Below are 13,616 nucleotides of genomic sequence, written 5' to 3' on the forward strand. Positions count from 1 at the left end.
TTTCACTGAGCCCCACCCCTTGACTGGGGGCAGGGCAACTCTGCCCAAGCAGGGTTGCCTCAGTAACAGCAAAGCAGACCCCTCCCCCAGAAGACAGGCTGGAAGAACAAGAGGATGACAACCCTAGGGTCCCTATAAAACAGGTGCATCTTGCTTGGGTTGTGGTTAGTACTTTGGACTCTGTACATTCCCTCAACCACCCCCCAACAGAATGACTAAGAGGAGGAACCCCCAACAAATAAAAGAATCATAGACTGTGGCCTCTGCCGCAGACCTAATGGATATGGATATAAGCAAGATGTCAGAAATAGACTTCAGAGGAACAATTATGAAGTCAATATCTAGGCTTGAGAAAAATATTAGCGACAATATAGAATCTCTAAGGGCAGAAATGAGATCTAATCATGCTGAACTTGAACATGTTATGAATGAAACACAGTCTAAACTGGATACTCTGCCAGGGTAAATAAGGCAGAAGAATGAATTAGTGAGCTAGAAGATAAGATGATAGAAAAGAAGGAAACCAAGGAGGCCTGAGAAAAACAGATTAAAGCCCAAGAGATAAAACAGAGAAGTTAATGATGCCATGAAATGTTCCAGTGTCAGAATTATTGGGATCCCTGAGCAGATGGAGAGAGAGAGAGGTCTAGAAGATATATTTGAGCAAATCATAGCTGAGAACTTTCTTAATCTGGAGAAGGAAACAAGCATTCCTGTCCAAGAGGCAGAGAGAACCCCTTCCAAGATCAATGAAAATAGACTGAGGCCCAGACATATAATAATACAATTCACAAATCTTAGCTCCAAGGAAACAATCTTGAAAGCAGATAGGGGGAAGAGATTTCTTACGTACAGAGGAAGGAACAACAGAAGAATATCAGACCTGTCCACGGAGACCTGGCAAGCCAGAAAGGGCTGGCAAAACATATTCAGGGTACTAAATGAGAAGGACATGCAGCCATGGATACTGTATCCAGCAAGGCTGTCATTCAGGATGGATGGAGAGACAAGGAGCTTCCAAGATCGGCAGAAACTGAAAGAATATGTGATCACCAAGCTGGCTCTGCAAGAAATATTAAGGGGGTTCTGTAAAAGAAGAAAGACCCCAAGAGTAATATAGACCAGAAATTTACAGAAACAATCTATAGAAACAAGGACTTCCCAGGCAACATGATGGCAATAAAATCATATCTTTCAATAATCACTCTCAACATGAACAGCCTAAATGTTCCCATGAAATGGCACAGGGTTGCAGATTGGATAAAAAGACATGACCCATCCTTATGCTGTCTACAAGAGACTCATTTTGAACCTCAAGATACATCCAGAGTGAAAGTGAGGGGATGGAGAACAATTTTTCATGCCAACGAACCTGAAAAGAAACCTGGGATAGCAATTCTCGTATCAGACAAATTAGATTTTAAGCTAAAGACTGTAGTAAGAGATACAGAAGAACACTATACCATTCTTAAAGGGTCTGTCCAACAAGAAGCTCTAACGATTGTAAATATCTATGCCCCCAACATGGGAGCAGCCAACTACATAAGCCAACTATTAGCCAAAATAAAGAAACATATTAATAATACTTTAATAGTAGGAGACCTCAACACTCCACTCTCAGCAATAGACAAATCACCTAAGCAGAAGATCGACAAAGAAAAAAGAGCTTTGAATGACACACTGCACCAGATGGATTTCATAAATATATATATAGAACATTCCACCTTTAAACAATAGAATACTCCTTCTTTTCTAATGCACATGGAACTTTCTCCAGAATAGACCACATACTGGGTCACAAATCAGGTCTCAACTGATACCAAAAGATTGAGATTATTCCCTGCATATTCTCAGACCACAATACTTTGAAACTGGAACTCAATCACAAGAAAAAATTTGGAAGGAATTCAAACACTTGGAAGCTAAAGACCATCCTGCTAAAGAATGTTTGGGTCAACCAGGAAATTAAAGAAGAACTTAAACAATTCACGGAAACCAATGAGGATGAAAACACGTCAGTCCAAAACCTATGGGATACAGCAAGGTGATCCTAAGGGGGAAATACATACACATTCTAGCCTCACTCAAAAAAATAGAAAAAATCCCAAATACACAAACTAACTTTACACCTTAAAAAACTGGAGAAAGAATAACAAATAAAGCCTAAGCCAAGCAGAAGAGAAATAATAAAGTTTAAAGCAGAGATCAATGAATTAGAAACCAGAAATACATTAGAGCAGATCAACGAAACTAGAAGCTGGTTCTTTGAAAGAATTAATAAGATCGATAAACCACTGGTCAGACTTAGCCAAAAGAAAAGAGAAAGGACACAGATTAATAAAATTATGAATGAAAGGGGAGAGATGACAACTAACACCAAGGAAATAGAAGCAATTATTAGAAATTATTATCAACAACGATATGCCAGTAAATTAAACAACCTGGAAGAAACAGATGCCTTTCTGGAAACCTATAAACTACCAAGACTGAAACAGGAAGAAATTGACAATCTGAATAGACCAGTAACCAGAAACGAAATTGAAACAGTGATCAAAAACTCCCAAAAACAAGAGTCAAGAATTTGTTTGATGGATTCCCAGGAGATTTCTACCAAACAGTTAAAGAAGAAATAATACCTATTCTTCTGAAGCTGTTTTAAAAAATAGAAACAGAAGGAAAACTTCCAAACTCGTTCTATGAGGCCAGTATTACCTTGATCCCAAAACGAGGCAAAGATCCCATCAAAAAGGAGAATTACAGACCAATATCCCTGATGAATATGGATGCAAAAATTCTCAACAAGATCCTAGCTGATAGGATCTTACATTAAAAGTACATTAAAAGAATTATCCATCTTGACCAGGTGGGATGTATTCCTGGGATACAAGGGTCGTTCGACATTCACAAATCAATCAGTGTGATAGAACACATTAATAAGAGAAGAGACAAGAACCATATGATCCTCTCAACTGACGCAGAAAAGCATTTGACAAAATACAGCATTCTTTCCTGATTAAAACTCTTCACAGTGTAGGGATAGAGAGATCAAATTCATAAAAACTGTCTCTGAAAAGTCCACAGAGAATATCATTCTCAATGGGAAAAGCTGAGAGCGTTTCCCTTGAGATCAGGAACATGACAAGGATGCCCACTCTTGCCACTATTGTTCAATGTAGTACTAGAATTCCTAGCCTCAGCAATCAGACAACAAAAAGAAATAAAAGGTATTCAAATTGGCAAAGAAGAAGTCAAAATCTCTCTCTTCACAGATGACATGACACTTTATGTGGAAAACCCAAAAGACTCCACCCTCAAATTACTAGAACACATACAGCAATTCAGTAACGTGGCAGGATACAAAATCAATGCACAGAAACCAGCTGCTTTTCTATACACTGACAATGTAACTGTAGAAAGAGAAATTAGGGAATCGATTCCATTTACAACAGCACCAAAAACCATAAGATACCTAGGAATAAACCTAACCAAAGAGGTAAAGGATCTATACTCTAGAAACTACAGAACACTTATGAAAGAAATTGAAGAAGACTAAAAAGATGGAAAAATATTCTATGCTTATGGACTGGAAGAATAAACATTGTTAAAATGTCTATGCTGCCAGAGCAATCTACACTTCAACATCATCTCCATCAAAATACCAATGGCATTTTTCAGAGAGCTGAAACAAACAATCCTAAAATTTGTATGGAACCAGAAAAGACCCCGAATCTCCAAGGAAATGTTGAAAAAAAGAAATACAAAGCTGGGGTATCACATTGCCTGATTTTAAGCTATTCCAGAAAGCTGTGATCACCAAGACAGCATGGTGTCTGACACAAAAACAGACACAGATCAATGGAACAGAGCAGACAGCCCAGATATGGACCCTCAACTCTATGGCCAACTAATCTTTGACAAATCAGGAAAAAATATCCAACGGAAAAAAGACAGTCTCTTCAATAAACGGTGCTGGGAAAATTGGACAGCTATATAGAAGAGTGAAACTTGACCATTCTCTCACACCATACACAAAGATAAACTCTAAATGGATGAAAGACCTCAATGTGAGAACAGGAATCCATCAGAATCCTAGAGGAGAACATTGGCAGTAACCTCTTTGACATCAGCCACAGCAACTTCTTTCAAGACACATCTCCAAAGGCAAGGGAAACAAAAGCGAAAATGAACTTTTGGGACTTCATCAAGATAAAAAGCTTCTACACAGCAAAGGAAACAGTTAACAAAACAAAGAGGCAATCCATGGAATGGGAGAAGATATTTCCAAATGACACTACAGATAAAGGGCTGGTATCCAAGATCTATAAAGAACTTCTCAAACTTAAAACCCAAAAAACAAATAATCAAGTCAAAAAATGGGCAGAAGACGTGAACTTCTCCAAAGACATACAAATGGCCAACAGACACATGAAAACATGTTCAACGTCATTAGCCATCAGGGAAATTCATATCAAAACCACATTGAGATACTACCTTATACCAGTTAGAATGGCAAAAATTAACAAGGCAAGAAACAAATGTTGGCAAGGATGTGGAGAAAGGGGAACCCTCTTACACTATTGGTGGGAATGCAAGCTGGTACAGCCACTCTGGAAAACAGTGTGGAGGTACTTGAGATGTTAAAAATAGAAGTACCCTATGACCCAGCAATTGCACTACTAGGTATTTACCCCAAAGATACAGATGCAGTGAAAAGAAGGGGCACATGCACCCCAATGTTTATAGCAGCAATGTACACAATAGCCAAACTGTGGAAGGAGCTGAAATGCCCTTCAAGAGACGAATGGACAAAGAAGATGTGGTCCATATGTACAATGGAATATTACTCAGCCATCAGAAAGGATGAATCCACCATTTGCATCGATGTGGATGGAACTGGAGGGGATTATGCTAAGTGAAATAAATTAAGAAAAAAAGACAATTATCATATAGTTTCACTTATATGTGGAACATAAGGAATAGCATGGAGGACATTAGGAGAAGGATGGGAAAAAAGAAGGCGGGGACATCAGAGGGGAAGACAAACCATGAGAGACTATGGACTCTGGGAAACAAACTGAGGGCTTCAGAGGGGAGGGGGGTGGGGGAATGGGATAGACTGGTGATGGGTATTAAGGAGGGCACGTATTGCATGGTGCACTGGGTGTTATACGCAAACAATGAATCATGGAACACTACATCAAAAACTAGTGATGTACTGTATGGTGACTAACATAATAAAACACACAGAATGAGAAGAAAGAAAGAAAGAAAGAAAGAAAGAAAGAAAGAAAGAAAGAAAGAAAGAAAGAAAGAAAGAAAGAAAGAAAGAAAGAAAGAAAGAAAGAAAGAAAGAAGAAAGAAAGAAAGAAAGAAAGAAAGAAAGAAAGAAAGAAAGAAAAAAATGAAAACTGAATGGTACCATATGACTTTCCTAAGATCATTCAGCCAAACGGTTACTGAATCAGAAATACAGGGCAGGTCTGCTGGCAATGGGGCCATTGCTCCCTAATTAACAGCAGAGCTCCGTACTAGAAAATGCAGACCCAGGGAAAAATTTTAAGGTCAAAGGTTAATTTCTTCACTTTCTAAAAATTATTATTTCAAAAGATTATGTTGTCCCCTGTAGAAATCTCTAAGCACCCATGTAGCTTTCCAGGCACTTGAGTCAGTTGACTTTTATCAGACACAGAAACTTCTCTGCCTTAGGGCTCCTTCTGAAAGGCGTTCAATGTTTTGCTGAAGGGCAGAAGTCTAAATCAGCTTCAAAAATACAAAATCTGAACACGAGGGCTTTTGTTGCAAACTCTGTCTCCTCCTACGGACTGTACTTTCGTGGCAAAGAATGAAACAGGAATCCTCTGTTTCCATCCAGATGTCTCAGTTTGTAGATTTAAGAGCTCAACTTGCAAGGGACAAAGTCAGTTATGCCTGCTAAAGAGGGAAAACTCAGAGAACATCTCGCGTGTTAGAAGTTAACCAAGATTTCACCCTTTCCTTTTACGAAGGCAAAATGATCTACAGAAGGTCCAGAAAGTCAGGCAGAGAAAAGGTTCTCACGGACTCTAGATGTTGAAGGCAAGTCCGACTAAAGCAAATGATACCATTCAAAGGTATTTGCCCACCGCAGCACACACAGACCTCCATGCTTAAGCATCTTTGTACCTTTCCATGGCTTCTCATTCTCTCTCTCCCTTGTTCATTTTCTCACTCACTCAACGTTATGGATAGCGACCCTGTGCTAGGCACCACACCAGATAGCAGAAATAAAATGGTGATGGAGGCTCAGGGGGTGACACAAAGGTGGGCTCACTGTGGGACTGCACACGGTGAAAAGTGTGAAACCGGAACTTCAGGCATTGGACCTGTGGCAGCGGGAGATAATTACCTTGGATGCTTGCTTCCAAGAACTTAAAGGAGACAATTTGCTGAACAGCAATTGTCGCAGCTAGAAGGCAACAAAGAAATATTAAGGAGAGGCACATATACAATCACAATAGACAAAAACCCAGAACAAAACTGCAGATTGGAATTGTTACTTAATAGAGGAATTTTCTGGAAGTACTTACTAGACCATCATCAGCATAGCTATCTGATGAAAAGATTTGTTTTATTTGTTTGCTTTACCTATAAACAAATCTAGGATTAAACAAAGAACAACAGTACCAAAAGCCATAATAATTCAGATTCTAGACAACAGTAATTGATAATAATTGCCAAACTGCAATTTATCTCTCAAGTAAAGAGTTTCCTAATCATGTGAATGGTGCCATCTAGAGAATTATTTAGTCCAATCAAGAAAAGCAAATTGCTTCTTTGTAAACAGGGATTCTGTGTATGTGCTACAGTTGTGCTAATTATAAAATCTTCTTATCTCGGGGCGCCTGGGTGGCACAGCGGTTGGGCGTCTGCCTTCGGCTCAGGGCGTGATCCCGGCGTTCTGGGATCGAGCCCCACGTCAGGCTCCTCCGCTATGAGCCTGCTTCTTCCTCTCCCACTCCCCCTGCTTGTGTTCCCTCTCTCGCTGGCTGTCTCTATCTCCGTCGACTAAATAAATAAAATCTTTAAAAAAAAAAATCTTCTTATCTCATTGAAAACAAAGTCTCTATCACTTAGCTTAGTTACTGTCCTCGCCTCTCTCAACAGAATTGTTCAAGGCTTGGGAAAAATATGAAACAAGTGTATATAAATTTTTTCTACCATCTTTTCCTTCCATTTGTTGTCCTTCATTAGAGTTTTTATTTGATGTTAAGAGCTATTTATATTTATCATAGAAAACTCTAGAAATTTAGAAGTATTCTAGATATATCTCTCTGCATATTCTATATAAACGCATACATTTAATAAAGGAACAAAATGGAATTCACACCTCCAGAAAATACTTTTGCTCTTTGATGATTGCCTAACCATAGATGAAAGTAGCAAAATGAAAAGTAAAAACAACTTCCTTTTTTTCTATAATGTTCAGGTTATATGCTATCATTAGTTCTATAAATTTTCTTACCAGCACATTATATATGTTGTGATTAGTTCTCTATAGTTTTCTTATCAACAGTGAGTGTTTTCACTGAATCTTCTTTTTCATAAAATTATAGAATCTGATGACAAGAGTACCCATGGTCTCACCTCTTACATCTGAATAAGAGCCCAGAACTGAAGGGGATGGATGCCCTGGATTAGAAGAAGGAGATGAAGAGAGAAATGAACACACTTACCTTACTGTCCAAGAGCATTCCAAAACATAAGATGAAAAAACCCTTAAAAAAAAAAAAGGAATAAATCACCTCTGTGGTCTTTTCTTCCCCAGAGAAGAAAGCATTGCTCTGTAATACTATTCTATCACCCAATATTGTTTTCTTTCCTGTCTCCCTACCAGACTCTGGGCTTCTCAAGGCAAGGACACCGGCTGACTCTACAGTGCCTGGCATAACACAAAGCACTCAAAAAAATGTATAATATTGAATGTATAAATAAATAAATGAGTGAATACGGTTTTAAATGCATGCGGAGCTTTCTTTTCCCCTTTAGGTCATCCTAAACGCCAAACAAATCACTTCCATTTGCTTCTGTATCTTAGTCTTTCTTTAGAGCAGGCATTAAATAAACATTTACTGAGTGCATGTCAGTCTGTGACGGCAGCAGGCACTGAGGTCCAACCCTAAGCAGAGGACCTGCATCTGCACTCTTTCCATCAAGCCCAGCCCTTGCGGAACCCTGGGCAGAGGCTTTCTTGGACCTTGAGATCCCCCTCCCAGTCAGAGCACCTCAGTGGGTGCCTGTTCATACAGCATCTACCCATGGACCTGCCCCCATTAGGCACGTGCTCCCCAAGTTTGTGAGCTGTACTACCCCCAAAACATTCACTGGTGTGCGGATATAGGGGAAGAACCAGTTGCTTTTAGAAGACAGATTAGCATTTCGTACATGCCAGGCACTGTGCTGAGAGCTAAATTATGTTATTTAATTTACTTTATGATAATAAAAGTAATATTATCCCTGTCTAACAGATGAGAGAACTGAAAGAGAGATTAAGTAATTTTTTAGAGGTCACAGTTGATAACATGCCATATTTGAGCCCAGACCTATTTAACTCCACAGCTCAAACATTTGCAGAGGTGACCAGCAAACATCCATCGAACCAAGGCTAAAGGCTCTCTTCCAGACTCATGGAAACCTGAAGATTACTTTGTCCACCTACTCTCTGAACACTCTTTGATCGTGGACTGTAAAACCCATGCTTTCCAGCAGGTGTAGGCAAACTTTTTCTACAAAGAGCCGGATGGGATGTGTTTTAGGCTCTGCAGGTAGTCCAAGTGCAACTGCTCAACTTTGCCGGGTAAAGCAAGCATTCACAAACCAGATCTACACAAATGGGCATGGCCGTGCTCCAATAAAACTTTATTGACAAAAACAGAGTTGGTTAGTTTGCCATCTCCCGCTCTGTCGTGCTCTAGAGACTTCCTGTGCGCCATTCAGAGTCAACAAGCACTCTTGAGTTCTTTCCCTTTCCCTGTGTGCTTTTGCAGAGGTCCTGCCCAAGAGAAAGAGGACTGAGTTGGTAGCAAGAGGGATTAACATTAGCTCTATGAACTCAAACATTTAAAATCCTGGGTGGATTCCTGAAGAAGTCTAATACTCTGCTTCAGTATGAGAATAACTGTTAGAAAATATGGATCCTGTTGTTTGTTTATTTGTTTATTTTCTACTCCCTGCTGCCAGGCAGTGTTGGTTACAGAGTTGCTGGAGGCAGGGAGACGAGATAGCCTGCAGAGTGGTGGGACCAACCTCAGTTCTCTATCATTATTCCAGTCACCTGATGATAGAACAAGTTATTCTTAAAAAAAAAAAAAAGAAGAAGTTATTCTTATTGTTCTCACCTGGAATGCATTGAGTAATGCAAAAATAACATGCCAAGCCAGATTCCGGTTGTCCACTATTGTTCCTATGCCAAAGCCCCAGGTAAGCCCCAGCAGAGGGGTCAGGATGAGAAGGCTCTTCCCCATGCGGACAATAGTGGCCTTGTTCTCATGACCCAGTCTTTCTCCAACAGTGGGCCTCCAGAGCTTCGTGAGAACTAATAGCACCACCACCAAATTCACAGCCACAACAGTCAGTGCAGGAACAGCAAAGGCCAAGAGGGGTTTGCTCCTATCAGACCAGTTAAGCCAACATGCATCTTTCCTTTTGTAGCTATTGCTTGGCTGCGTGACAGCAATCGTGATGACAGATATGATGAGAGGGCACCCATAGCCCAGGCAGAAGCCAGCAGCCATGACTGAAGGCACGGCCATGTGATGGAACACGAGGAGGATCCGATACGCCAGCAGGATGCCGAGGGTGAGCATCCAAAAGAACAAGGAGAGGTAGAAAAAGTGCATGAAGAACACTGCAGCTATGCAGACTCCAGAAAGGTCTACGGTGGAGCCTCCAGCGGCAGCAACAAGAAACCAAACATCAGCAATCAGGAGGCACAGGGCTATGTTCACCATGCAAACATGACGTGTGTAGGAGGTTTGGTTCTTCTTGACCTGCTTCCAAAATAGAGCTTCAATGATCAGGCACAAGGTGAGACTTCCAATGGAGATGCCCAGTCCCACAAAAGTGATCCATTTCACCACGGGGATGATGGCAGGGGGGACAAAGGGTGACATCAGTACCGAGAAGGAGGTCAGGTGGGTACATCGGCACATCACGGTGTCTGGAGTTTCGTTGACCAGGTGGCAGCCCGCATTGTTCCATTGCAAACGACTGAAATCCCAAAACACACAATGGGGCTGGCTCAGATTTGACTCTACCTTGGAAAAAATCAGGAAAATCTCATTTATGGAATAGTTTTGAATAATTGTGGATATCACGGGCCCATTGACCTGAGCATTTCCATTTTTGTTAACAGATAGGATATTCCCCAGGGTCAAAGAGGCCATGCTGACAATAGTTTCTGGACGGGACCACTGGAATTGGTCTGACTCAATTAACACATGGCTTCTGATGGGACTGGAGGAATTTGGGGGGAACATTTCGGTCTGATAGTTGTAACCCATCTTGAGTTGGCTTTGGGACACTGGAATCCCTTTCCAGTTAATGAATTCCCGAGAAAAACTCAGAGGCAGAGCTGTTGGAGGTACGAGGCTACTGATGTTTTCCAGTGTCTTCAGTAACCGTGAGCTGGCTTGCTGTTCCTCCTGCAGTAACACCGTCCAGTTGGTCACTGATGTTGAATTCAGGATGTGGTCAGCTATACTGATGACATCCTGAAATACAAGGATGAAAGTCAGTTTGTGTTTTGAATAAGCAGGTCAGAGGACTAGGAGGGGATAGTCATTAGTATTAAGGATAGCACAATGGCCCCAGAGATGGCCCCGTTGAGGACCACGGCAAACTCAACAGTGAAAATCAGTTTAGTCACTCTGCACAGTGGGAGCTTTGGGTTAAGAAACTTGGGTCAGCGGAATCATATAAGTTCCACAGTGATCTCCCCAGGGCATTCGTATGCACACTGGGGTTCCAGCATGGCTGAGAGAGAATCCTGTGATGTGGGCTGCCTTAGGGCCCACTTCCTTCGTCAGAGATGACAAACATGGCTGCCTTACTGCTCAGGCTGAGGCTCAAAGAGTGAGACATTATTTTGAACTGCTTTCCAACATTATATTTGTTTTGCTAACATCAGAAGTTCTAAATTTATGTCATGGACATTCAAGTTATAATTCACATGTATTTATGAATTAATAGAAAAAATATAAAGCAAAAGAGAATATAAAGCAAAAATCTTTAAACACTGGACGAGTGACTGAGAAATGTGGAACTGTTTGTCGGTTTTAAGGGTCAGTCTTAGTTTAAGCGATTCCTTTTCCAAACAAGTCCTTGAAAGGTGCCGCTTTCCCAACAGGACCCTGTCTCTGGCTTATGGCTCTGGTTCCCAGGCATTCTGCCTCAGGCATTGTCACGCTGAACAAGCCTTGCCCTAAATGAGCCCTCTGCGGCTTCTGGCCCCGAGTCCCATAACATGCTTCTTTTACTGCCCTCTAACCTCTGCCTTCTTTTGGTTTCTGTTTGCCTGCTCTGCTTGTGCCCTTCATTTTATTTTTAGCCTTTCTGTGTCATTTTGTTTTAGTTGGTTTCTTGTAAACAACACAAAGTCAGGCTTAAAAAAAAATTTGAGCATCTTCTCTTTAATTCAGAGTTTTAACTTAGTTATATTTAATGTCGTCTCTGACATAATGTCACCTTATATAGCTAAAGTATAATTGTGTATTATGTAACAGTATAACCCACTGTTGTAAAAAAATATTACATACTTTAAAATATGAAATGCACACATCCAAAATATTTGGAAGGACATTTATTTAACAAATATTTATTGAGTACCTGCTATATGCTACTTTTCATTTTCTAGGCACTGAGATGATACCTAAAATGCAAGCAGTGGTTGCCCTAGGGTGACCAGATAGCATACCAATTTTTTTTTTTTGCCTACTTGCATTTCTTAGTAAGCAAGTTTTATTTGCATAAAATTCAAGATAACTTTTAAATATCCAAATTAAATCATGAATTCCCCAGTCGAAAAGCAGGAGTTCTTAAAATATACACTACTAAAGTCAGAGCTCTTAGCCACAGGAAAGACAACTGCAAAGACATTAAACAGTGGGTGTCTGTGTCATACAGTGTCATACGGTGCAGATGCTCACCCCTTCCTCTAAGCCTGCCTAGAGGTAGCCCCCTCTTGCTTTGAACTCACATAATTGATCCCATGAGTTTTTGGTACACTGTGGAGGACGCAATAATGCTCACACAACGACTGTTCCATGACCCTTCATTCCTTTCCATTAGTGCGCCTTCAACTCGGGCTTTTGTCATTCCTCCTGAGAGACTGAGCTTCTAAAGTGAGTCCAGAAGCACAGGCAGACAGACCATACCTCCATTGTTGAGTTGGACACCTTGAAATGGCTCGCCAGTGACAGGGACAAGACGTTGTCCAGAATTGACACCACTGAAGCCAGATTGCCAGCTGTGGTTGATGGGTTTTGCTGAATCACGACTGAAAGATTTCGTACCAAGGATGACACAGCTGTCTCAGTGGCATTGCCTGCAATCACACTGAAATTCTAGGAATAAAAATGGTTAAATTCTAGAGAACAATGAAATGCTTGTGTTTCATATAAATTACTATCCTAGTTATACAGAAACTGATATTCAGTGAGATTCGGTGACTTTCCAAATGGCACCCAGCTAGAAAGTGGAAAGGTAGGGTCTACTGGTACTAAATCCTGTTATATCCACTATACTATGCTGAGAAATCCTTGTAGGATGAAAAGATAGAGGGACATATGGGAGATCTGACTACACTTTGTCATTGGATCCAGAGTTGCTTCTTCCTTGAGGCTCCTCTCGCTTCTACTACACTGAGCTATCTTGGATGGCAGCCAAAAAGGGATATTCCTTTCCGTTCAAAACAAGTCAACCCAGGAACCAGATCCCATCTGTTTTTTTTTTTTTTTTTTTTTTTGAGAAAGAGAGTATGTGAGCATGAGTGGGGCATGAGTGTGGCAGGGAGGGTCAGAGGGAGAGGGAGAGAGAGGGTCTTAAGCAGGCTCCACTCTCAGTGCAGAGCCTGACAGGAGCTCAGTCTCACGCCCCTGAGATCATGACCTGAACGGAAATCAAAAGTTGAACACTTAACCAACTGAGCCACCCAGGCACCCCTCATCTGTCTTTCTGTTTGCTCTTCTCAGCTGACAGTAATGTTCTCTGCTCAAAGTGCCTGGCATCTGCCTGCCCTCACACCCTGGGTTGGACTAGTCCCAGCTATGGTCCATGTTCAGAAATGAAGCAAAGAAAGCATGAGCAAGGATAGACTCCAGAAGCCATCTGGTCCAATCTCTCGCATCCAGTTTACAGATGAAAAACCTCAGAAAGGGAGCAATAAACTTTCTATAGTCCCTTGAGAAAAACCATTCTGAGTTTCATCTGTAATAGTAGGGTCTCTGGCTGGGTGAGAAGTTCTGCTCAATATGGACATCTATTTGCAAAACAGTGTCTGTGAACTGGTCTCAGAGTCCCTCCTCTTTTCTATGACTTGAGTTCAAATTCCTCACTATTTGCTTCCATCTTTGTATCTTCCT

The 13,616-nt window shown here is 41.0% G+C and overlaps 1 protein-coding gene across 2 annotated transcripts in view; it reads right to left on the minus strand.

Annotated features, from left to right (window-relative positions):
• The window catches only part of ADGRF1 (adhesion G protein-coupled receptor F1), a 45,560-nt gene that overhangs the window by 4,685 nt on the left and 27,259 nt on the right, over positions 1-13,616 (minus strand). For both annotated transcript variants that reach the window (XM_057303929.1, XM_057303930.1), the window contains 4 exons: positions 12,411-12,599; positions 9,375-10,748; positions 7,713-7,754; positions 6,386-6,445 (listed from right to left, as the gene is read on the minus strand). In XM_057303929.1, coding sequence (XP_057159912.1) covers positions 6,386-6,445; positions 7,713-7,754; positions 9,375-10,748; positions 12,411-12,599 — 1,665 coding nt within the window. The remainder of the gene's footprint in view (positions 1-6,385; positions 6,446-7,712; positions 7,755-9,374; positions 10,749-12,410; positions 12,600-13,616) is intronic.

The sequence above is a fragment of the Ursus arctos genome, unplaced genomic scaffold, assembly GCF_023065955.2.
Source record: "Ursus arctos isolate Adak ecotype North America unplaced genomic scaffold, UrsArc2.0 scaffold_29, whole genome shotgun sequence".
NCBI classification, from domain to species: domain Eukaryota; kingdom Metazoa; phylum Chordata; class Mammalia; order Carnivora; family Ursidae; genus Ursus; species Ursus arctos.